This window comes from Heterodontus francisci, chromosome 10, assembly GCF_036365525.1.
Source record: "Heterodontus francisci isolate sHetFra1 chromosome 10, sHetFra1.hap1, whole genome shotgun sequence".
Taxonomy (NCBI): domain Eukaryota; kingdom Metazoa; phylum Chordata; class Chondrichthyes; order Heterodontiformes; family Heterodontidae; genus Heterodontus; species Heterodontus francisci.
The window spans coordinates 107,327,728-107,352,730 of record NC_090380.1 but is presented as its reverse complement, the minus strand read 5'-3'; the positions used below and the strand labels follow the sequence as shown (position 1 = coordinate 107,352,730).

The 25,003-nt window shown below is 53.1% G+C and overlaps 1 protein-coding gene across 1 annotated transcript in view; it reads right to left on the bottom strand.

Moving 5' to 3' along the window:
• The window catches only part of LOC137374231 (axoneme-associated protein mst101(2)-like), a 39,583-nt gene that overhangs the window by 10,244 nt on the left and 4,336 nt on the right, over positions 1-25,003 (bottom strand). The window contains exons 3-6 of the mRNA XM_068040018.1: positions 22,769-23,186; positions 20,883-21,112; positions 19,483-19,658; positions 1,982-2,278 (exon numbers count right to left, since the gene is read on the bottom strand). Coding sequence (XP_067896119.1) covers positions 1,982-2,278; positions 19,483-19,658; positions 20,883-21,112; positions 22,769-23,186 — 1,121 coding nt within the window. The remainder of the gene's footprint in view (positions 1-1,981; positions 2,279-19,482; positions 19,659-20,882; positions 21,113-22,768; positions 23,187-25,003) is intronic.

Sequence of the window (25,003 nt, the reverse complement as noted above, 5' to 3'; positions counted from 1 at the left end):
CTGTTTTGAAGCTCTCGGAACGCTCTCCTCTCCTGCTGTTTTGAAGTTCTCGGAACGCTATCCTCACCCTCTGTTTTGAAGTTCTCGGAACCCTCCCCTCTCCCGCCATTTAGAAGATTGCGGAACGCTCTCCTCTCACATTGTTTTGAAGCTCTCGGAACGCTCTCCTCTCCCGCTGTTTTGAAGCTCTCGGAACGCTCTCCTCTCGCTCTGTTTTGAAGCTCTCGGAACGCTCTCCTCTCACATTGTTTTGAAGCTCTTGGAACGATCTCCTCTCCCTCTGTTTTGAAGCTCTCGGAAACGCTCTCCTCTCGCACTGTTTTGAAGCACTTGGAACGCTCTCCTCTCCTGCTGTTTAGAAGATCGCGGAACGCTCTCCTCTCGCTCTGTTTTGAAGCTCCCGGAACGCTCTCCTCTCCCACTGTTTTGAAGCTCTCGGAATGCTCTCCTCTCCCACTGTTCTGAAGCTCTCGCAAGGCTCTCCTCTCGCACTGTTTTGAAGCTCTCGGAATGCTCTCCTCTCCCGCTGTTTTGAAGCTCTCGGAACGCTCTCCTCTCCCGCTGTTTTGAAGCTCTCGGAACGCTCTCCTCTCCCGCTGTTTTGAAGCTCTCGGAATGCTCTCCTTTCCCGCTGTTTTGAAGTTCTCGAAACGCTCTGCTCTCCCGCTGTTTTGAAGCTCTTGGATCGCAATCCTCTCACATTGTTTTGAAGCTCTCGGAACGCTCTCCTCTCACATTGTTTTGAAGCTCTCGGAACGATCTCCTCTCCCGCTGTTTAGTAGATCGCGGAACGCTCTCCTCTCACATTGTTTTGAAGCTCTGGGAAGGATCTCCTCTCACACTGTTTTGAAGCTCTCGGAACGCTCTCCTCTCCTGCTGTTTTGAAGTTCTCGGAACGCTATCCTCACCCGCTGTTTTGAAGCTCTCGGAAACCTCCCCTCTCCCGCCATTTTGAAGATTGCGGAACGCTCTCCTCTCACATTGTTTTCAAGCTCTCGGAACGCTCTCCTCTCCCGCTGTTTTGAAGCTCTCGGAACGCTCTCCTCTCGCTCTGTTTTGAAGCTCTCGGAACGCTCTCCTCTCCCACTGTTTTGAAGCACTCGGAATGCGCTCCTCTCCCACTGTTTTGAAGCTCTCGCAAGGCTCTCCTCTCCCGCTGTTTTGAAGTTCTCGGAACGCTCTCCTCTCACACTGTTTTGAAGCTCTCGGAACGCTCTCCTCTCACACTGTTTTGAAGCTCTCGGAACGCTCTCCTCTCCCGCTGTTTTGAAGCTCTCGGAACGCTCTCCTCTTGCTCTGTTTTGAAGCTCTCGGAACGCTCTCCTCTCCCGCTGTTTTGAAGTTCTCGGAACGCTCTCCTCTCCCGCTGTTTTGAAGCTCTCGGAACGCTCTCCTCTTGCTCTGTTTTGAAGCTCTCGGAACGCTCTCCTCTCCCGCTGTTTTGAAGTTCTCGGAACGCTCTCCTCTCCCGCTGTTTTGAAGCTCTCGGAACGCTCTCCTCTCGCTCATTTTTGAAGCTCTCGGAACGCTCTCCTCTCACACTGTTTTGAAGCTCTTGGAACGCTCTCCTCTCGCACTGTTTTGAAGCTCTTGGAATGCTCTCCTCTCGCACTGTTTTGAAGCACTTGGAACGCTCTCCTCTCGCTCTGTTTTGAAGCTCTCGGAACGCTCTCCTCTCACACTGTTTTGAAGCTCTTGGAACGCTCTCCTCTCGCACTGTTTTGAAGCTCTTGGAACGCTCTCCTCTCGCACTGTTTTGAAGTTCTCGGAAAGCTCTCCTCTCGCACTGTTTTGAAGCACTTGGAACGCTCTCTCCTCTCCCGCTGTTTTGAAGCACTTGGAATGCTCTCCTCTCCCGCTGTTCAGAAGATCGCGGAACGCTCTCCTCTCGCTCTGTTTTGAAGCTCCCGGAAAGCTCTCCTCTCCCACTGTTTTGAAGCTCTCGGAATGCTCTCCTCTCCCACTGTTCTGAAGCTCTCACAAGGCTCTCCTCTCGCACTGTTTTGAAGCTCTCGGAATGCTCTCCTCTCCCACTGTTCTGAAGCTCTCACAAGGCTCTCCTCTCGCACTGTTTTGAAGCTCTCGGAATGCTCTCCTCTCCCACTGTTCTGAAGCTCTCACAAGGCTCTCCTCTCGCGCTGTTGTGAAGCTCTCGGAACGCTCTCCTCTCCCGCAGTTTTGAAGCTCTCGGAACGCTCTCCTCTCCCGCTGTTTTGAAGCTCTCGGAATGCTCTCCTTTCCCACTGGTTTGAAGCTCTCGAAACGCTCTGCTCTCCCGCTGTTTTGAAGCTCTTGGATCGCAATCCTCTCACATTGTTTTGAAGCTCTCGGAACGCTCTCCTCTCACATTGTTTTGAAGCTCTCGGAACGATCTCCTCTCCCGCTGTTTAGTAGATCGCGGAACGCTCTCCTCTCACATTGTTTTGAAGCTCTGGGAAGGATCTCCTCTCACACTGTTTTGAAGCTCTCGGAACGCTCTCCTCTCACACTGTTTTGAAGCTCTCGGAACGCTCTCCTCTCGCACTGTTTTGAAGCTCTTGGAATGCTCTCCTCTCGCACTGTTTTGAAGCACTTGGAACGCTCTCCTTTCCCGCTGTTTTGAAGCTCTCGGAATGCTCTCCTCTCCCACTGTTTTGAAGCACTTGGAACGCTCTCCTCTCCTGCTGTTTAGAAGATCGCGGAACGCTCTCCTCTCGCACTGTTTTGAAGCTCTCGGAACATTCACCTCTCCCACTGTTTTGAAGCTCCCGGAACGGCGTCCACTTGCACTGTTTTGAAGCTCTTGGAACGCTCTCCTCTCGCACTGTTTTGAAGCTCTCGGAATGCTCTCCTCTCGCACTGTTTTGAAGCACTTGGAACGCTCTCCTTTCCCGCTGTTTTGAAGCTCTCGGAATGCTCTCCTCTCCCGCTGTTTTCAATCTCTCAGAACGCTCTCCTCTCCCGCTGCTTTGAAGCTCTCGGAACGCTCTCCTCTCCCGCTGTTTTGAAGCACTCGGAATGCTCTCCTTTCCGGCTGATTTGAAGCTCTCGGAATGCTCACCTTTCCCGCTGTTTTGAAGCTCTCGGAACGCTCTGCTCTCCCGCTGTTTTGAAGCTCTTGGATCGCAATCCTCTTGCACTGTTTTGAAGCTCTCGGAACGCTCTCCTCTCCTGCTGTTTTGAAGTTCTCGGAACGCTATCCTCACCCGCTGTTTTGAAGCTCTCGGAAACCTCCCCTCTCCCGCCATTTTGAAGATTGTGGAACGCTCTCCTCTCACATTGTTTTGAAGCTCTCGGAACGCTCTCCTCTCCCGCTGTTTTGAAGCTCTCGGAACGCTCTCCTCTCGCTCTGTTTTGAAGCTCTCGGAACGCTCTCCTCTCCCACTGTTTTGAAGCACTCGGAATGCGCTCCTCTCCCACTGTTTTGAAGCTCTCGCAAGGCTCTCCTCTCCCGCTGTTTTGAAGTTCTCGGAACGCTCTCCTCTCACACTGTTTTTAAGCTCTCGGAACGCTCTCCTCTCGCACTGTTTTGAAGCTCTCGGAACGCTCTGCTCTCGTACTGTTTTGAAGCTCTCGGAACGCTCTACTCTCGCACTGTTTTGAAGCTCTCAGAACGCTCTCCTCTCCCGCTGTTTTGAAGCTCTCGGAACGCTCTCCTCTCCCGCTGTTTTGAAGCTCTCGGAACGCTCTCCTCTCGCTCTTTTTGGAAGCTCTCGGAACGCTCTCCTCTCACACTGTTTTGAAGCTCTCGGAACGCTCTCCTCTCACATTGTTTTGAAGCTCTCGGAACGATCTCCTCTCCCGCTGTTTCGTAGATCGCGGAACGCTCTCCTCTCACATTGTTTTGAAGCTCTCGGAACGATCTCCTCTCCCGCTGTTTTGAAGCTCTCGGAAACCTCCCCTCTCCCGCCATTTTGAAGATTGCGGAACGCTCTCCTCTCACATTGTTTTGAAGCTCTCGGAACACTCTCCTCTCGCTCTGTTTTGAAGCTCTCGGAACGCTCTCCTCTCCCACTGTTTTGAAGCACTCGGAATGCGCTCCTCTCCCACTGTTTTGAAGCTCTCGCAAGGCTCTCCTCTCCCGCTGTTTTGAAGTTCTCGGAACGCTCTCCTCTCACACTGTTTTGAAGCTCTCGGAACGCTCTCCTCTCACACTGTTTTGAAGCTCTCGGAACGCTCTGCTCTCGTACTGTTTTGAAGCTCTCGGAACGCTCTACTCTCGCACTGTTTTGAAGCTCTCGGAACGCTCTCCTCTCCCGCTGTTTTGAAGCTCTCGGAACGCTCTCCTCTTGCTCTGTTTTGAAGCTCTCGGAACGCTCTCCTCTCCCGCTGTTTTGAAGCTCTCGGAACGCTCTCCTCTCCCGCTGTTTTGAAGCTCTCGGAACGCTCTCCTCTCGCTCTGTTTTGAAGCTCTCGGAACGCTCTCCTCTCACACTGTTTTGAAGCTCTCGGAACGCTCTCCTCTCACATTGTTTTGAAGCTCTCGGAACGATCTCCTCTCCCGCTGTTTCGAAGATCGCGGAACGCTATCCTCTCACATTGTTTTGAAGCTCTCGGAACGATCTCCTCTCCCGCTGTTTTGAAGCTCTCGGAACGCTCTCCTCTCGCACTGTTTTGAAGTTCTCGGAAAGCTCTCCTCTCGCACTGTTTTGAAGCACTTGGAACGCTCTCCTCTCGCTCTGTTTTGAAGCTCTCGGAACGCTCTCCTCTCACATTGTTTTGAAGCTCTCGGAACGATCTCCTCTCCCGCTGTTTCGAAGCTCTCGGAACGCTCTCCTCTCGCTCTGTTTTGAAGCTCTCGGAACGCTCTCCTCTCCCGCTGTTTTGAAGCTCTCGGAACGCTCTCCTCTCCCGCTGTTTTGAAGCTCTCGGAACGCTCTCCTCTCGCTCAGTTTTGAAGCTCTCGGAACGCTCTTCTCACACTGTTTTGAAGCTCTCGGAACGCTCTCCTCTCACTTGTTTTGAAGCTCTCGGAACGATCTCCTCTCCCGCTGTTTCGAAGATCGCGGAACGCTCTCCTCTCACATTGTTTTGAAGCTCTCGGAACGATCTCCTCTCCCGCTGTTTTGAAGCTCTCGGAACGCTCTCCTCTCGCCCTGTTTTGAAGTTCTCGGAAAGCTCTCCTCTCACACTGTTTTGAAGCACTTGGAACGCTCTCCTCTCCCGCTGTTTTGAAGCACTTGGAATGCTCTCCTCTCCCGCTGTTCAGAAGATCGCGGAAAGCTCTCCTCTCGCTCTGTTTTGAAGCTCCCAGAACGCTCTCCTCTCCCACTGTTTTGAAGCTCTCGGAATGCTCTCCTCTCCCACTGTTCTGAAGCTCTCACAAGGCTCTCCTCTCGCACTGTTTTGAAGCTCTCGGAATGCTCTCCTCTCGCGCTGTTGTGAAGCTCTCGGAACGCTCTCCTCTCCCACTGTTTTGAAGCTCTCGGAACGCTCTCCTCTCCCGCTGTTTTGAAGCTCTCGGAATGCTCTCCTTTCCCACTGTTTTGAAGCTCTCGAAACGCTCTGCTCTCCCGCTGTTTTGAAGCTCTTGGATCGCAATCCTCTCACATTGTTTTGAAGTTCTCGGAAAGCTCTCCTCTCGCACTGTTTTGAAGCACTTGGAACGCTCTCCTCTCGCTCTGTTTTGAAGCTCTCGGAACGCTCTCCTCTCACATTGTTTTGAAGCTCTCGGAACGATCTCCTCTCCCGCTGTTTCGAAGCTCTCGGAACGCTCTCCTCTCGCTCTGTTTTGAAGCTCTCGGAACGCTCTCCTCTCCCGCTGTTTTGAAGCTCTCGGAACGCTCTCCTCTCCCGCTGTTTTGAAGCTCTCGGAACGCTCTCCTCTCGCTCTGTTTTGAAGCTCTCGGAACGCTCTTCTCTCACACTGTTTTGAAGCTCTCGGAACGCTCTCCTCTCACTTGTTTTGAAGCTCTCGGAACGATCTCCTCTCCCGCTGTTTCGAAGATCGCGGAACGCTCTCCTCTCACATTGTTTTGAAGCTCTCGGAACGATCTCCTCTCCCGCTGTTTTGAAGCTCTCGGAAACCTCCCCTCTCCCGCCATTTTGAAGATTGCGGAACGCTCTCCTCTCACATTGTTTTGAAGCTCTCGGAACGCACTCCTCTCCCGCTGTTTTGAAGCTCTCGGAACGCTCTCCTCTCGCTCTGTTTTGAAGCTCTCGGAACGCTCTCCTCTCCCACTGTTTTGAAGCTCTCACAAGGCTCTCCTCTCCCGCTGTTTTGAAGTTCTCGGAACGCTCTCCTCTCACACTGTTTTGAAGCTCTCGGAACGCTCTCCTCTCACACTGTTTTGAAGCTCTCGGAACGCTCTGCTCTCGTACTGTTTTGAAGCTCTCGGAACGCTCTCCTCTCGCACTGTTTTGAAGCTCTCGGAACGCTCTCCTCTCCCGCTGTTTTGAAGCTCTCGGAACGCTCTCCTCTTGCTCTGTTTTGAAGCTCTCGGAACGCTCTCCTCTCCCGCTGTTTTGAAGCTCTCGGAACGCTCTCCTCTCCCGCTGTTTTGAAGCTCTCGGAACGCTCTCCTCTCGCTCTGTTTTGAAGCTCTCGGAACGCTCTCCTCTCACACTGTTTTGAAGCTCTCGGAACGCTCTCCTCTCACATTGTTTTGAAGCTCTCGGAACGATCTCCTCTCCCGCTGTTTCGAAGATCGCGGAACGCTATCCTCTCACATTGTTTTGAAGCTCTCGGAACGATCTCCTCTCCCGCTGTTTTGAAGCTCTCGGAACGCTCTCCTCTCGCACTGTTTTGAAGTTCTCGGAAAGCTCTCCTCTCGCACTGTTTTGAAGCACTTGGAACGCTCTCCTCTCGCTCTGTTTTGAAGCTCTCGGAACGCTCTCCTCTCACATTGTTTTGAAGCTCTCGGAACGATCTCCTCTCCCGCTGTTTCGAAGCTCTCGGAACGCTCTCCTCTCGCTCTGTTTTGAAGCTCTCGGAACGCTCTCCTCTCCCGCTGTTTTGAAGCTCTCGGAACGCTCTCCTCTCCCGCTGTTTTGAAGCTCTCGGAACGCTCTCCTCTCGCTCTGTTTTGAAGCTCTCGGAACGCTCTTCTCTCACACTGTTTTGAAGCTCTTGGAACGCTCTCCTCTCACTTGTTTTGAAGCTCTCGGAACGATCTCCTCTCCCGCTGTTTCGAAGATCGCGGAACGCTCTCCTCTCACATTGTTTTGAAGCTCTCGGAACGATCTCCTCTCCCGCTGTTTTGAAGCTCTCGGAACGCTCTCCTCTCGCCCTGTTTTGAAGTTCTCGGAAAGCTCTCCTCTCGCACTGTTTTGAAGCACTTGGAACGCTCTCCTCTCCCGCTGTTTTGAAGCACTTGGAATGCTCTCCTCTCCCGCTGTTCAGAAGATCGCGGAACGCTCTCCTCTCGCTCTGTTTTGAAGCTCCCGGAACGCTCTCCTCTCCCACTGTTTTGAAGCTCTCGGAATGCTCTCCTCTCCCACTGTTCTGAAGCTCTCACAAGGCTCTCCTCTCGCACTGTTTTGAAGCTCTCGGAATGCTCTCCTCTCGCGCTGTTGTGAAGCTCTCGGAACGCTCTCCTCTCCCGCAGTTTTGAAGCTCTCGGAACGCTCTCCTCTCCCGCTGTTTTGAAGCTCTCGGAATGCTCTCCTTTCCCACTGTTTTGAAGCTCTCGAAACGCTCTGCTCTCCCGCTGTTTTGAAGCTCTTGGATCGCAATCCTCTCACATTGTTTTGAAGCTCTCGGAACGCTCTCCTCTCACATTGTTTTGAAGCTCTCGGAACGATCTCCTCTCCCGCTGTTTAGTAGATCGCGGAACGCTCTCCTCTCACATTGTTTTGAAGCTCTGGGAAGGATCTCCTCTCACACTGTTTTGAAGCTCTCGGAACGCTCTCCTCTCACACTGTTTTGAAGCTCTCGGAACGCTCTCCTCTCGCACTGTTTTGAAGCTCTCAGAACGCTCCCCTCTCACACTGTTTTGAAGCTCTCGGAATGCTCTCCTCTCGCACTGTTTTGAAGCACGTGGAACGCTCTCCTTTCCCGCTGTTTTGAAGCTCTCGGAATGCTCTCCTCTCCCGCTGTTTTCAATCTCTCAGAACGCTCTCCTCTCCCGCTGTTTTGAAGCTCTCGGAACGCTCTCCTCTCCCGCTGTTTTGAAGCTCTCGGAACGCTCTCCTCTCCCGCTGTTTTGAAGCTCTCGGAACGCTCTTCTCTCACACTGTTTTGAAGCTCTCGGAACGCTCTCCTCTCACTTGTTTTGAAGCTCTCGGAACGATCTCCTCTCCCGCTGTTTCGAAGATCGCGGAATGCTCTCCTCTCACATTGTTTTGAAGCTCTCGGAACGATCTCCTCTCCCGCTGTTTTGAAGCTCTCAGAACGCTCTCCTCTCGCCCTGTTTTGAAGCTCTCGGAAAGCTCTCCTCTCGCACTGTTTTGAAGCACTTGGAACGCTCTCCTCTCCCGCTGTTTTGAAGCACTTGGAATGCTCTCCTCTCCCGCTGTTCAGAAGATCGCGGAACGCTCTCCTCTCGCTCTGTTTTGAAGCTCCCGGAACGCTCTCCTCTCCCACTGTTTTGAAGCTCTCGGAATGCTCTCCTCTCCCACTGTTCTGAAGCTCTCACAAGGCTCTCCTCTCGCACTGTTTTGAAGCTCTCGGAATGCTCTCCTCTCGCTCTGTTGTGAAGCTCTCGGAACGCTCTCCTCTCCCGCTGTTTTGAAGCTCTCGGAACGCTCTCCTCTCCCGCTGTTTTGAAGCTCTCGGAATGCTCTCCTTTCCCACTGTTTTGAAGCTCTCGAAACGCTCTGCTCTCCCGCTGTTTTGAAGCTCTTGGATCGCAATCCTCTCACATTGTTTTGAAGCTCTCGGAACGCTCTCCTCTCACATTGTTTTGAAGCTCTCGGAACGATCTCCTCTCCCGCTGTTTAGTAGATCGCGGAACGCTCTCCTCTCACATTGTTTTGAAGCTCTGGGAAGGATCTCCTCTCACACTGTTTTGAAGCTCTCGGAACGCTCTCCTCTCACACTGTTTTGAAGCTCTCGGAACGCTCTCCTCTCGCACTGTTTTGAAGCTCTCGGAACGCTCTCCTCTCACACTGTTTTGAAGCTCTCGGAACGCTCTCCTCTCGCACTGTTTTGGAGCTCCTGGAACGCTCTCCTCTCCCGCTATTTTGAAGCTCTCGGAACGTTCACCTCTCCCACTGTTTTGAAGCTCCCGGAACGGCGTGCACTTGCACTGTTTTGAAGCTCTTGGAACGCTCTCCTCTCGCACTGTTTTGAAGCTCTCGGAATGCTCTCCTCTCGCACTGTTTTGAAGCACTTGGAACGCTCTCCTTTCCCGCTGTTTTGAAGCTCTCGGAATGCTCTCCTCTCCCGCTGTTTTCAATCTCTCAGAACGCTCTCCTCTCCCGCTGTTTTGAAGCTCTCGGAACGCTCTCCTCTCCCGCTGTTTTGAAGCTCTCGGAATGCTCTCCTTTCCGGCTGATTTGAAGCTCTCGGAATGCTCTCCTTTCCCGCTGTTTTGAAGCTCTCGGAACGCTCTGCTCTCCCGCTGTTTTGAAGCTCTTGGATCGCAATCCTCTTGCACTGTTTTGAAGCTCTCGGAACGCTCTCCTCTCCTGCTGTTTTGAAGTTCTCGGAACGCTATCCTCACCCGCTGTTTTGAAGCTCTCGGAACCCTCCCCTCTCCCGCCATTTAGAAGATTGCGGAACGCTCTCCTCTCACATTGTTTTGAAGCTCTCGGAACGCTCTCCTCTCCCGCTGTTTTGAAGCTCTCGGAACGCTCTCCTCTCGCTCTGTTTTGAAGCTCTCGGAACACTCTCCTCTCCCACTGTTTTGAAGCACTCGGAATGCGCTCCTCTCCCGCTGTTTTGAAGCTCTCGGAACCCTCCCCTCTCCCGCCATTTAGAAGATTGCGGAACGCTCTCCTCTCACATTGTTTTGAAGCTCTCAGAACGCTCTCCTCTCACACTGTTTTGAAGCTCTCGGAACGCTCTCCTCTCGTACTGTTTTGAAGCTCTCGGAACGCTCTACTCTCACACTGTTTTGAAGCTCTCGGAACGCTCACCTCTCGTACTGTTTTGAAGCTCTCGGAACGCTCTCCTCTCCCGCTGTTTTGAAGCTCTCGTAAAGCTCTCCTCTCGCTCTGTTTTGAAGCTCTCGGAACGCTCTCCTCTCCCGCTGTTTTGAAGCTCTCGGAACGCTCTCCTCTCCCGCTGTTTTGAAGCTCTCGGAACGCTCTCCTCTCGCTCCGTTTTGAAGCTCTCGGAACGCTCTCCTCTCACACTGTTTTGAAGCTCTCGGAACGCTCTCCTCTCACATTGTTTTGAAGCTCTCGGAACGATCTCCTCTCCCGCTGTTTCGAAGATCGCGGAACGCTATCCTCTCACATTGTTTTGAAGCTCTCGGAACGATCTCCTCTCCCGCTGTTTTGAAGCTCTCGGAACGCTCTCCTCTCGCACTGTTTTGAAGTTCTCGGAAAGCTCTCCTCTCGCACTGTTTTGAAGCACTTGGAACGCTCTTCTCTCGCTCTGTTTTGAAGCTCTCGGAACGCTCTCCTCTCACATTGTTTTGAAGCTCTCGGAACGATCTCCTCTCCCGCTGTTTTGAAGCTCTCGGAACGCTCTCCACTCCCGCTGTTTTGAAGCTCTCGGAACGCTCTCCTCTCGCTCTGTTTTGAAGCTCTCGGAAAGCTCATCTTTCACACTGTTTTGAAGCTCTCGGAACGCTCTCCTCTCACTTGTTTTGAAGCTCTCGGAACGATCTCCTCTCCCGCTGTTTCGAAGATCGCGGAACGCTCTCCTCTCACATTATTTTGATGCTCTCGGAACGATCTCCTCTCCCGCTGTTTTGAAGCTCTCGGAATGCTCTCCTCTCGCCCTGTTTTGAAGTTCTCGGAAAGCTCTCCTCTCGCACTGTTTTGAAGCACTTGGAACGCTCTCCTCTCCCGCTGTTTTGAAGCACTTGGAACGCTCTCCTCTCCCGCTGTTTAGAAGATTGCGGAACGCTCTCCTCTCGCTCTGTTTTGAAGCTCCCGGAACGCTCTCCTCTCCCACTGTTTTGAAGCTCTCGGAATGCTTTCCTCTCCCACTGTTCTGAAGCTGTTGCAAGGCTCTCCTCTCGCACTGTTTTGAAGCTCTCGGACGCTAACCTCTCCCGCTGTTTTGAAGCTCTCGGAACGCTCTCCTCTCCCGCTGTTTTGAAGTTCTCGGAATGCTCTCCTCCCCGCTGTTTTGAAGCTCGCTAAACGCTCTGCTCTCCCGCTGCTTTGAAGCTCTCGGAATGCTCTCCTTTCCCGCTGTTTTGAAGCTCTCGGAACGCTCTGCTCTCCCGCTGTTTTGAAGCTCTTGGATTGCAATCCTCTTGCACTTTTTTGAAGCACTCGGAACGCTCTCCTCTCCTGCTGATTTGAAGTTCTTGGAACGCTATCCTCACCCGCTGTTTTGAAGCTCTCGGCATGCTCTCCTCACCCGCTGTTTTGAAGCTCTCGGAACACTCTCCTCTCCCGCTGTTTTGAAGCTTTCGGAACGATCTCCACACCCACTGTTTTGAAGCTCTCTGAATGCTCTCCTCACCCGCTGTTTTGAAGCTCTCGGAACACTCTCCTCTCGCACTGTTTTGAAGCTCTCGGAACGCTCTCCTCTCGCACTGTTTTGAAGCTGTCGGAACACTCTCCTCTCCCGCTGTTTTGAAGCACTTGTATTGCTCTCCTCTCCCGCTGTTTTGAAGCTCTCGGAACGCTCTCCTCTCACATTGTTTTGAAGCTCTTGGAACGATCTCCTCTCCCTCTGTTTTGAAGCTCTCGGAACGCTCTCCTCTCCCGCTGTTTTGAAGCTCTCGGAACGCTCTCCTCTCCCGCTGTTTTGAAGCTCTCGGAACGCTCTCCTCTCCTGCTGTTTTGAAGCTCTCGGAATGCTCTCCTTTCATGCTTTTTTGAAGCTCTCGAAACGCTCTCCTCTCCCGCTGTTTTGAAGCTCTTGGATCGCAATCCTCTTGCACTTTTTTGAAGCTCTCGGAACGCTCTCCTCTCCTGCTGTTTTGAAGTTCTCGGAACGCTCTCCTCTCACATTGTTTTGAAGCTCTCGGAACGCTCTCCTCTCACATTGTTTTGAAGCTCTCGGAACGATCTCCTCTCCCGCTGTTTAGTAGATCGCGGAACGCTCTCCTCTCACATTGTTTTGAAGCTCTGGGAAGGATCTCCTCTCACACTGTTTTGAAGCTCTCGGAACGCTCTCCTCTCGCACTGTTTTGAAGCTCTCGGAACGCTCTCCTCTCGCACTGTTTTGAAGCTCTCGGAACGCTCTCCTCTCGCACTGTTTTGAAGCTCTCGGAACGCTCTCCTCTCGCACTGTTTTGAAGCTCTCGGAACGCTCTCCTCTCGCACTGTTTTGAAGCTCTCGGAACGCTCTCCTCTCCCGCTGTTTTGAAGCTCTCGGAACGCTCTCCTCTCGCTCTGTTTTGAAGCTCTCGGAACGCTCTCCTCTCCCGCTGATTTGAAGCTCTCGGAACGCTCTCCTCTCCCGCTGTTTTGAAGCTCTCGGAACGCTCTCCTCTCGCTCTGTTTTGAAGCTCTCGGAACGCTCTCCTCTCACCCTGTTTTGAAGCTCTCGGAACGCTCTTCTCTCACATTGTTTTGAAGCTCTCGGAACGATCTCCTCTCCCACTGTTTCGAAGATTGCGGAACGCTCTCCTCTCACATTGATTTGAAGCTCTCGGAACGATCTCCTCTCCCGCTGTTTTGAAGCTCTCGGAACGCTCTCCTCTCGCACTGTTTTGAAGTTCTCGGAAAGCTCTCCTCTCGCACTGTTTTGAAGCACTTGGAACGCTCTCCTCTCGCTCTGTTTTGAAGCTCTCGGAACGCTCTCCTCTCACATTGTTTTGAAGCTCTCGGAACGCTCTCCTCTCACATTGTTTTGAAGCTCTCGGAACGATCTCCTCTCCCGCTGTTTCGAAGCTCTCGGAATGCTCTCCTCTCGCTCTGTTTTGAAGCTCTCGGAACGCTCTCCTCTCCCGCTGTTTTGAAGCTCTCGGAACGCTCTCCTCTCCCGCTGTTTTGAAGCTCTCGGAACGCTCTCCTCTCGCTCTGTTTTGAAGCTCTCGGAACGCTCTCCTCTCCCGCTGTTCTGAAGCTCTCGGAACGCTCTCCTCTCGCACTGTTTTGAAGCTCTCGGAACACTCTCCTCTCGCACTGTTTTGAAGCTCTCGGAAAACTCTCCTCTCCCGCTGTTTTGAAGCACTTGGATTGCTCTCCTCTCCCGCTGTTTTGAAGCTCTCGGAACGCTCTCCTCTCACATTGTTTTGAAGCTCTTGGAACGATCTCCTCTCCAGCTGTTTTGAAGCTCTCGGAACGCTCTCCTCTCACATTGTTTTGAAGCTCTTGGAACGATCTCCTCTCCCTCTGTTTTGAAGCTCTCGGAACGCTCTCCTCTCCCGCTGTTTTGAAGCTCTCGGAACGCACTCCTCTCCCGCTGTTTTGAAGCTCTCGGAACGCTCTCCTCTACCGCTGTTTTGAAGTTCTCGGAATGCTCTCCTTTCCCGCTTTTTTGAAGCTCTCGAAAAGCTCTGCTCTCCCGGTGTTTTGAAGCTCTTTGATCGCAATCCTCTTGCACTTTTTTGAAGCTGTCGGAACGCTCTCCTCTCCTGCTGTTTTGAAGTTCTCGGAACGCTCTCCTCTCACATTGTTTTGAAGCTCTCGGAACGCTCTCCTCTCACATTGTTTTGAAGCTCTCGGAACGATCTCCTCTCCCGCTGTTTAGTAGATCGCGGAACGCTCTCCTCTCACACTGTTTTGAAGCTCTCGGAACGCTCTCCTCTCGCACTGTTTTGAAGCTCTCGGAACGCACTCCTCTCGCACTGTTTTGAAGCACTTGGAACGCTCTCCTCTCGCACTGTTTTGAAGCTCTCAGAACGCTCTCCTCTCGCACTGTTTTGAAGCTCTCGGAACGCTCTCCTCTCGCACTGTTTTGAAGCTCTCGGAACGCTCTCCTCTCCCGCCGTTTTGAAGCTCTCGGAATGCTCTCCTCTCGCTCTGATTTGAAGCTCTCGGAACGCTCTCCACTCCCGCTGTTTTGAAGTTCTCGGAACGCTCTCCTCTCGCTCTGTTTTGAAGCTCTCGGAACGCTCTCCTCTCGCTCTGTTTTGAAGCTCTCGGAACGCTCTCCTCTCACCCTGTTTTGAAGCTCTTGGAACGCTCTTCTCTCTCATTGTTTTGAAGCTCTCGGAACGATCTCCTCTCCCGCTGTTTTGAAGCTCTCGGAACGCTCTCCTCTTGCACTGTTTTGAAGTTCTCGGAAAGCTCTCCTCTCGCACTGTTTTGAAGCACTTGGAACGCTCTCCTCTCGCTCTGTTTTGAAGCTCTCGGAACGCTCTCCTCTCACACTGTTTTGAAGCTCTCGGAACGATCTCCTCTCCCGCTATTTTGAAGCTCTCGGAACGCTCTCCTCTCGCACTGTTTTGAAGTTCTCGGAAAGCTCTCCTCTCGCACTGTTTTGAAGCACTTGGAACGCTCTCCTCTCGCTCTGTTTTGAAGCTCTCGGAACGCTCTCCTCTCACACTGTTTTGAAGCTCTCGGAACGCTCTCCTCTCACATTGTTTTGAAGCTCTCAGAACGATCTCCTCTCCCGCTGTTTCGAAGCTCTCGGAATGCTCTCCTCTCGCTCTGTTTTGAAGCTCTCGGAACGCTCTCCTCTCCTGCTGTTTTGAAGCTCTCGGAACGCTCTCCTCTCCCGCTGTTTTGAAGCTCTCGGAACGCTCTCCTCTCACACTGTTTTGAAGCTCTCGGAACGATCTCCTCTCCCGCTGTTTTGAAGATCGCGGAACGCTCTCCTCTCACACTGTTTTGAATCTCTCGGAACGATCTCCTCTCCCGCTGTTTTGAAGCTCTCGGAACGCTCTCCTCTCGCACTGTTTTGAAGCTCTTGGAACGATCTCCTCTCCCTCTGTTTTGAAGCTCTCGGAACGCTCTCCTCTCCCGCTGTTTTGAAGCTCTCGGAACGCTCTCCTCTCCCGCTGTTTTGAAGCTCTCGGAACGCTCTCCTCTCGCTCTGTTTTGAAGCTCTCGGAACGCTCTCCTCTCCCGCTGTTTTGAAGCTCTCGGAACGATCTCCTCACCCGCTGTTTTGAAGCCCTCGGAACGCTCTCCTCTCGCACTGTTTTGAAGCTCTTGGAACGATCTCCTCTCCCTCTGTTTTGAAGCTCTCGGAACGCTCTCCTCTCCCGCTGTTTTGAAGCTCTCGGAACGCTCTCCTCTCCCGCTGTTTTGAAGCTCTCGGAACGCTCTCCTCTCCCACTGTTTTGAAGCTCTGGGAAGGATCTCCTCTCACACCGTTTTGAAGCTCTCGGAACGCTCTCCTCTCGCACTGTTTTGAAGCTCTCGGAACGCTCCCCTCTCGCACTGTTTTGAAGCTCTTGGAATGCTCTCCTCTCCCGCTGTTTTGAAGCATTTGGAACGCTCTCCTCTCCCGCTGTTTAGAAGATCGCGGAACGCTCTCCTCGCGCTCTGTTTTGAAGCTCCCGGAACGCTCCCCTCTCCCACTGTTTTGAAGCTCTCGGAATGCTCTCCTCTCCCACTGTTCTGAAGCTGTTGCAAGGCTCTCCTCTCGCACTGTTTTGAAGCTCTCGGACGCTAACCTCTCCCGCTGCTTTGAAGTTCTCGGAACGCTCTCCTCTCCCGCTGTTTAGAAGATCGCGGAACGCTCTCCTCTAGCTCTGTTTTGAAGTTCCCGGAACGCTCTCCTCTCCCGCTGTTTCGAAGCTCTCGGAATGCTCTCCTCTCGCTCTGTTTTGAAGCTCTCGGAACGCTCTCCTCTCCCGCTGTTTTGAAGCTCTCGGAACGCTCTCCTCTCCCGCTGTTTTGAAGCTCTCGGAACGCTCTCCTCTCGCTCTGTTTTGAAGCTCTCGGAACGCTCTCCTCTCACACTGTTTTGAAGCTCTCGGAACGATCTCCTCTCCCGCTGTTTTGAAGATCGCGGAACGCTCTCCTCTCACACTGTTTTGAAGCTCTCGGAACGATCTCCTCTCCCGCTGTTTTGAAGCTCTCGGAACGCTCTCCTCTCGCACTGTTTTGAAGTTCTCGGAAAGCTCCCCTCTCGCACTGTTTTGAAGCTCTTGGAATGCTCTCCTCTCCCGCTGTTTTGAAGCACTTGGAACGCTCTCCTCTCCTGCTGTTTGGAAGATCGCGGAACGCTCTCCTCTCGCTCTGTTTTGAAGCTCCCGGAACGCTCCCCTCTCCCACTGTTTTGAAGCTCTCGGAATGCTCTCCTCTCCCACTGTTCTGAAGCTGTTGCAAGGCTCTCCTCTCGCACTGTTTTGAAGCTCTTGGACGCTAACCTCTCCCGCTGCTTTGAAGCTCTCGGAACGCTCTCCACTCCCGCTGTTTAGAAGATCGCGGAACGCTCTCCTCTTGCTCTGTTTTGAAGCTCCCGGAACGCTCTCCTCTCGCACTGTTTTGAAGCTCTCGGACGCTAACCTCTCCCGCTGTTTTGAAGCTCTCGGAACGCTCTCCTCTCCCGCTGTTTTGAAGCTCTCGGAATGCTCTCCTCTCCCGCTGTTTTGAAGCTCTCGGAACGCTCTCCTCACCCGCTGTTTTGAAGCTCTCGGAATGCTCCCCTTTCCCGCTGTTTTGAAGCTCTCGGAACGCTCTGCTCTCCCGCTGTTTTGAAGCTCTTGGATCGCAATCCTCTCCTGCTGATTTGAAGTTCTCGGAATGCTATCCTCACCCGCTGTTTTGAAGCTCTCGGAACACTCACCTCTCCCGCTGTTTTGAAGCTCTCGGAATGCTCTCCTATCCCGCTGTTTTGAAGCCCTCGGAAGGCTCTCCTCTCGCTCTGTTTTGAAGCTCTCGGAACACTCACCTCTCCCGCTGTTTTGAAGCACTCGGAATGCTCTCCTCTCCCGCTGTTTTGAAGCCCTCGGAACGCTCTCCTCTCGCTCTGTTTTGAAGCTCTCGGAACGCTCTCCTCTCCCGCTGTTTTGAAGCTCTCGGAACGCTCTCCTCTCGCTCTGTTTTGAAGCTCTCGGAACGCTCTCCTCTCACACTGTTTTGAAGCTCTCGGAACGCTCTCCTCTCACATTGTTTTGAAGCTCTCAGAACGATCTCCTCTCCCGCTGTTTCGAAGCTCTCGGAATGCTCTCCTCTCGCTCTGTTTTGAAGCTCTCGGAACGCTCTCCTCTCCTGCTGTTTTGAAGCTCTCGGAACGCTCTCCTCTCCCGCTGTTTTGAAGCTCTCGGAACGCTCTCCTCTCACACTGTTTTGAAGCTCTCGGAACGATCTCCTCTCCCGCTGTTTTGAAGATCGCGGAACGCTCTCCTCTCACACTGTTTTGAATCTCTCGGAACGATCTCCTCTCCCGCTGTTTTGAAGCTCTCGGAACGCTCTCCTCTCGCACTGTTTTGAAGCTCTTGGAACGATCTCCTCTCCCTCTGTTTTGAAGCTCTCGGAACGCTCTCCTCTCCCGCTGTTTTGAAGCTCTCGGAACGCTCTCCTCTCCCGCTGTTTTGAAGCTCTCGGAACGCTCTCCTCTCGCTCTGTTTTGAAGCTCTCGGAACGCTCTCCTCTCCCGCTGTTTTGAAGCTCTCGGAACGATCTCCTCACCCGCTGTTTTGAAGCCCTCGGAACGCTCTCCTCTCGCACTGTTTTGAAGCTCTTGGAACGATCTCCTCTCCCTCTGTTTTGAAGCTCTCGGAACGCTCTCCTCTCCCGCTGTTTTGAAGCTCTCGGAACGCTCTCCTCTCCCGCTGTTTTGAAGCTCTCGGAACGCTCTCCTCTCCCACTGTTTTGAAGCTCTGGGAAGGATCTCCTCTCACACCGTTTTGAAGCTCTCGGAACGCTCTCCTCTCGCACTGTTTTGAAGCTCTCGGAACGCTCCCCTCTCGCACTGTTTTGAAGCTCTTGGAATGCTCTCCTCTCCCGCTGTTTTGAAGCATTTGGAACGCTCTCCTCTCCCGCTGTTTAGAAGATCGCGGAACGCTCTCCTCGCGCTCTGTTTTGAAGCTCCCGGAACGCTCCCCTCTCCCACTGTTTTGAAGCTCTCGGAATGCTCTCCTCTCCCACTGTTCTGAAGCTGTTGCAAGGCTCTCCTCTCGCACTGTTTTGAAGCTCTCGGACGCTAACCTCTCCCGCTGCTTTGAAGTTCTCGGAACGCTCTCCTCTCCCGCTGTTTAGAAGATCGCGGAACGCTCTCCTCTAGCTCTGTTTTGAAGTTCCCGGAACGCTCTCCTCTCCCGCTGTTTCGAAGCTCTCGGAATGCTCTCCTCTCGCTCTGTTTTGAAGCTCTCGGAACGCTCTCCTCTCCCGCTGTTTTGAAGCTCTCGGAACGCTCTCCTCTCCCGCTGTTTTGAAGCTCTCGGAACGCTCTCCTCTCGCTCTGTTTTGAAGCTCTCGGAACGCTCTCCTCTCACACTGTTTTGAAGCTCTCGGAACAATCTCCTCTCCCGCTGTTTTGAAGATCGCGGAACGCTCTCCTCTCACACTGTTTTGAAGCTCTCGGAACGATCTCCTCTCCCGCTGTTTTGAAGCTCTCGGAACGCTCTCCTCTCGCACTGTTTTGAAGTTCTCGGAAAGCTCCCCTCTCGCACTGTTTTGAAGCTCTTGGAATGCTCTCCTCTCCCGCTGTTTTGAAGCACTTGGAACGCTTTCCTCTCCTGCTGTTTGGAAGATCGCGGAACGCTCTCCTCTCGCTCTGTTTTGAAGCTCCCGGAACGCTCCCCTCTCCCACTGTTTTGAAGCTCTCGGAATGCTCTCCTCTCCCACTGTTCTGAAGCTGTTGCAAGGCTCTCCTCTCGCACTGTTTTGAAGCTCTTGGACGCTAACCTCTCCCGCTGCTTTGAAGCTCTCGGAACGCTCTCCACTCCCGCTGTTTAGAAGATCGCGGAACGCTCTCCTCTTGCTCTGTTTTGAAGCTCCCGGAACGCTCTCCTCTCGCACTGTTTTGAAGCTCTCGGACGCTAACCTCTCCCGCTGTTTTGAAGCTCTCGGAACGCTCTCCTCTCCCGCTGTTTTGAAGCTCTCGGAATGCTCTCCTCTCCCGCTGTTTTGAAGCTCTCGGAACGCTCTCCTCACCCGCTGTTTTGAAGCTCTCGGAATGCTCCCCTTTCCCGCTGTTTTGAAGCTCTCGGAACGCTCTGCTCTCCCGCTGTTTTGAAGCTCTTGGATCGCAATCCTGTCCTGCTGATTTGAAGTTCTCGGAATGCTATCCTCACCCGCTGTTTTGAAGCTCTCGGAACACTCACCTCTCCCGCTGTTTTGAAGCTCTCGGAATGCTCTCCTATCCCGCTGTTTTGAAGCCCTCGGAAGGCTCTCCTCTCGCTCTGTTTTGAAGCTCTCGGAACACTCACCTCTCCCGCTGTTTTGAAGCACTCGGAATGCTCTCCTCTCCCGCTGTTTTGAAGCCCTCGGAACGCTCTCCTCTCGCTCTGTTTTGAAGCTCTCGGAACGCTCTCCTCTCCCGCTGTTTTGAAGCTCTCGGAACGCTCTCCTCTCGCTCTGTTTTGAAGCCCTCGGAACGCTCTCCTCTCACCCTGTTTTGAAGCTCTCGGAACGCTCTTCTCTCACATTGTTTTGAAGCTCTCGGAACGATCTCCTCTCCCGCTGTTTCGAAGCCCTCGGAAGGCTCTCCTCTCGCTCTGTTTTGAAGCTCTCGGAACACTCACCTCTCCCGCTGTTTTGAAGCTCTCGGAACGCTCTTCTCTCACATTGTTTTGAAGCTCTCGGAACGATCTCCTCTCCCGCTGTTTCGAAGATCGCGGAACGATCTACTCTCACATTGTTTTGAAGCTCTCGGAACGATCTCCTCTCGCACTGTTTTGAAGTTCTGGGAAACCTCTCCTCTCGCACTGTTTTGAAGCACTTGGAACGCTCTCCTCTCGCTCTGTTTTGAAGCTCTCGGAACGCTCTCCTCTCACACTGTTTTGAAGCTCTCGGAACGCTCTCCTCTCACATTGTTTTGAAGCTCTCGGAACGGTCTCCTCTCCCGCTGTTTCGAAGCTCTCGGAATGCTCTCCTCTCGCTCTGTATTGAAGCTCTCGGAACGCTCTCCTCTCACATTGTTTTGAAGCTCTCGGAACGATCTCCGCTTGCACTGTTTTGAAGCTCTCGGACGCTAACCTCTCCCGCTGTTTTGAAGCTCTCGGAACGCTCTCCTCTCCCGCTGTTTTGAAGCTCGCGGAACGATCTCCTCTCCCGCTGTTTAGAAGATCGCGGAACGCTCTCCTCTCACATTGTTTTGAAGCTCTTGGAAAGATCTCCTCTCCTGCTGTTTTGAAGCTTTCGGAACGCTCTCCTCTCGCACTGTTTTGAAGTTCTCGGAACGCTCTTCTCTCGCTCTGTTTTGAAGCTCCCGGAACGCTCTCCTCTCGCACTGTTTTGAAGCTCTCGGACGCTAACCTCTCCTGCTGCTTTGAAGCTCTCGGAACGCTCTCCTCTCCCGCTGTTATGAAGCTCTCGGAACGCTCTCCTTTCCCGCTGTTTTGAAGCTCTTGGAACGCTCTCCGCTCCCGCTGTTTTGAAGCTCTCAGAATGCTCTCCTCTCCCGCTGTTTTGAAGCCCTCAGAACGCTCTCCTCTCGCTCTGTTTTGAAGCTCCCGGAACGCACTCCTCTCGCACTGTTTTGAAGCACTTGGAACGCTCTCCTCTCCCGCTGTTTTGAAGCACTTGGAACGCTCTCCTCTCCTGCTGTTTAGAAGATCGCGGAACGCTCTCCTCTCACATTGTTTTGAAGCTCTTGGAAAGATCTCCTCTCCTGCTGTTTTGAAGCTTTCGGAACGCTCTCCTCTCGCACTGTTTTGAAGTTCTCGGAACGCTCTCCTCTCGCACTGTTTTGAAACACTTGTAACGCTCTCCTCTCCCGCTGTTTTGAAGCACTTAGAACGCTCTCCTCTCCCGCTGTTTAGAAGATCGCGGAACGCTCTCCTCTCGCTCTGTTTTGAAGCTCCCGGAACGCTCTCCTCTCGCACTGTTTTGAAGTTCTCGGACGCTAACCTCTCCCGCTGCTTTGAAGCTCTCGGAACGCTCTCCTCTCCCGCTGTTATGAAGCTCTCGGAACGCTCTCCTTTCCCGCTGTTTTGAAGCTCTCGGAACGCTCTCCGCTCCCGCTGTTTTGAAGCTCTCGGAATGCTCTCCTCTCCCGCTGTTATGAAGCTCTCAGAACGCTCTCCTTTCCCGCTGTTTTGAAGCTCTCGGAACGCTCTCCGCTCCAGATGTTTTGAAGCTCTCGGAATGCTCTCCTCTCCCGCTGTTTTGAAGCCCTCAGAACGCTCTCCTCTCGCTCTGTTTTGAAGCTCCCGGAACGCACTCCTCTCGCACTGTTTTGAAGCACTTGGAACGCTCTCCTCTCCCGCTGTTTTGAAGCACTTGGAACGCTCTCCTCTCCTGCTGTTTAGAAGATCGCGGAACGCTCTCCTCTTGCTCTGTTTTGAAGCTCCCGGAACGCTCTCCTCTCGCACTGTTTTGAAGCTCTCGGACGCTAACCTCTCCCGCTGTTTTGAAGCTCTCGGAACGCTCTCCTCTCCCGCTGTTTTGAAGCTCTCGGAATGCTCTCCTCTCCCGCTGTTTTGAAGCTCTCGGAATGCTCTCCTTTCCCGCTGTTTTGAAGCTCTCGGAACGCTCTCCGCTCCCGCTGTTTTGAAGCTCTCGGAATGCTCTCCTCTCCCGCTGTTTTGAAGCCCTCAGAACGCTCTCCTCTCGCTCTGTTTTGAAGCACTTGTATCGCTCTCCTCTCACATTGTTTTGAAGCTCTTGGAAAGATCTCCTCTCGCACTGTTTTGAAGCTCTCGGAACGCTCTCCTCTCGCACTGTTTTGAAGTTCTCGGAACGCTCTCCTGTCGCACTGTTTTGAAGCACTTGAAACGCTCTCCTCTCCCGCTGTTTGGAAGATCGCGGAACGCTCTCCTCTTGCTCTGTTTTGACGCTCCCGGAACGCTCTCCTCTCGCACTGTTTTGAAGCTCTCGGAATGCTCTCCTCTCCCGCTGTTTTGAAGCTCTCGTAACGCTCTGCTCTCCCGCTGTTTTGAAGCTCTTGCAAGGCTCTCCTCTCGCACTGTTTTGAAGCTCCCGGACGCTAACCTCTTCCGCTGTTTAGAAGATCGCGGAACGCTCTCCTCTCCCGCTGTTTTGAAGCTCTCGGAATGCTCTCCTCTCCCGCTGTTTTGAAGCTCTCGGAACGCTCTCCTCTCCCGCTGTTTTGAAGATCTCGGAATGCTTTCCTTTCCCGCTGTTTTGAAGCTCTCGGAACGCTCTGCTCTCCCGCTGTTTAGAAGCTCTTGGATCGCGATCCTCTTGCACTTTTTTGAAGCTCTCGGAACGCTCTCCTCTCCTGCTGTTTTGAAGCTCTCGGAACGCTCTCCTCACCCGCTGTTTTGAAGTTCTTGGAACGCTCTCCTCTCGCTCTGTTTTGAAGCTCCCGGAACGCTCTCCTCTTGCACTGTTTTGAAGCTCTCGGACGCTAACCTCTCCTGCTGCTTTGAAGCTCTCGGAATGCTCTCCTCTCCCGCTGTTATGAAGCTCTCGGAACGCTCTCCTTTCCCGCTGTTTTGAAGCTCTCGGAACGCTCTCCGCTCCCGCTGTTTTGAAGCTCTCGGAATGCTCTCCTCTCCCGCTGTTTTGAAGCCCTCAGAACGCTCTCCTCTCGCTCTGTTTTGAAGCTCCCGGAACGCACTCCTCTCGCACTGTTTTGAAGCACTTGGAACGCTCTCCTCTCCCGCTGTTTTGAAGCACTTGGAACGCTCTCCTCTCCTGCTGTTTAGAAGATCGCGGAACGCTCTCCTCTCACATTGTTTTGAAGCTCTTGGAAAGATCTCCTCTCCTGCTGTTTTGAAGCTTTCGGAACGCTCTCCTCTCGCACTGTTTTGAAGTTCTCGGAACGCTCTCCTCTCGCACTGTTTTGAAACACTTGTAACGCTGTCCTCTCCCGCTGTTTTGAAGCACTTAGAACGCTCTCCTCTCCCGCTGTTTAGAAGATCGCGGAACGCTCTCCTCTCGCTCTGTTTTGAAGCTCCCGGAACGCTCTCCTCTCGCACTGTTTTGAAGCTCTCGGACGCTAACCTCTCCCGCTGCTTTGAAGCTCTCGGAACGCTCTCCTCTCCCGCTGTTATGAAGCTCTCGGAACGCTCTCCTTTCCCGCTGTTTTGAAGCTCTCGGAACGCTCTCCGCTCCCGCTGTTTTGAAGCTCTCGGAATGCTCTCCTCTCCCGCTGTTATGAAGCTCTCAGAACGCTCTCCTTTCCCGCTGTTTTGAAGCTCTCGGAACGCTCTCCGCTCCCGCTGTTTTGAAGCTCTCGGAATGCTCTCCTCTCCCGCTGTTTTGAAGCCCTCAGAACGCTCTCCTCTCGCTCTGTTTTGAAGCTCCCGGAACGCACTCCTCTCGCACTGTTTTGAAGCACTTGGAAAGCTCTCCTCTCCCGCTGTTTTGAAGCACTTGGAACGCTCTCCTCTCCTGCTGTTTAGAAGATCGCGGAACGCTCTCCTCTTGCTCTGTTTTGAAGCTCCCGGAACGCTCTCCTCTCGCACTGTTTTGAAGCTCTCGGACGCTAACCTCTCCCGCTGTTTTGAAGCTCTCGGAACGCTCTCCTCTCCCGCTGTTTTGAAGCTCTCGGAATGCTCTCCTCTCCCGCTGTTTTGAAGCTCTCGGAATGCTCTCCTTTCCCGCTGTTTTGAAGCTCTCGGAACGCTCTCCGCTCCCGCTGTTTTGAAGCTCTCGGAATGCTCTCCTCTCCCGCTGTTTTGAACCCCTCAGAACGCTCTCCTCTCGCTCTGTTTTGAAGCACTTGTTTCGCTCTCCTCTCACATTGTTTTGAAGCTCTTGGAAAGATCTCCTCTCGCACTGTTTTGAAGCTCTCGGAACGCTCTCCTCTCGCACTGTTTTGAAGTTCTCGGAACGCTCTCCTCTCGCACTGTTTTGAAGCACTTGAAACGCTCTCCTCTCCCGCTGTTCTAAAGCACTTGGAACGCTCTCCTCTCCCGCTGTTTGGAAGATCGCGGAACGCTCTCCTCTTGCTCTGTTTTGACGCTCCCGGAACGCTCTCCTCTCGCACTGTTTTGAAGCTCTCGGAATGCTCTCCTCTCCCGCTGTTTTGAAGCTCTCGTAACGCTCTGCTCTCCCGCTGTTTTGAAGCTCTTGCAAGGCTCTCCTCTCGCACTGTTTTGAAGCTCCCGGACGCTAACCTCTTCCGCTGTTTAGAAGATCGCGGAACGCTCTCCTCTCCCGCTGTTTTGAAGCTCTCGGAATGCTCTCCTCTCCCGCTGTTTTGAAGCTCTCGGAACGCTCTCCTCTCCCGCTGTTTTGAAGCTCTCGGAATGCTTTCCTTTCCCGCTGTTTTGAAGCTCTCGGAACGCTCTGCTCTCCCGCTGTTTAGAAGCTCTTGGATCGCGATCCTCTTGCACTTTTTTGAAGCTCTCGGAACGCTCTCCTCTCCTGCTGTTTTGAAGCTCTCGGAACGCTCTCCTCACCCGCTGTTTTGAAGCTCTCGGAACACTACCTCTCCCGCTGTTTTGAAGCTCTCGGAATTCTCTCTTCTCCCGCTGTTTTGAAGCCCTCGGAACGCTCTCCTCTCGCTCTGTTTTGAAGCCCTTGGATTGCTCTCCTCTCCCGCTGTTTTGAAGCTCTCGGAACGCTCTCCTCTCACACTGTTTTGAAGCTCTTGAAAGGCTCACCTCTCCCGTGTTCTGAAGCTCCCGGAACGCCCTCCTCTTGCACTCTTTGGAAGATCGCGGAACGCTCTCCTCTCACCTTGTTTTGAAGCTCTCGGAACGATCTCCTCTCCCGCTGTTTAGAAGATCGCGGAACGCTCTCCTCTCACATTGTTTTGAAGCTCTCGGAACGATCTCCTCTCCCGCTGTTTTGAAGCTCTCGGAATGCTCTCCTTTCCCGATGTTTTGAAGCTCTCGGAACGCTCTGCTCTCCCGCTGTTTTGAAGCTCTTGGTTCGCAATCCTCTTGCACGTTTTTGAAGCTCTCGGAACGCTCTCCTCTCCTGCTGTTTTGAAGTTCTCGGAACGCTCTCCTCTCACATTATTTTGAAGCTCTCGGAACGCTCTCCTCTCACATTGTTTTGAAGCTCTGGGAAGGATCTCCTCTCCCAC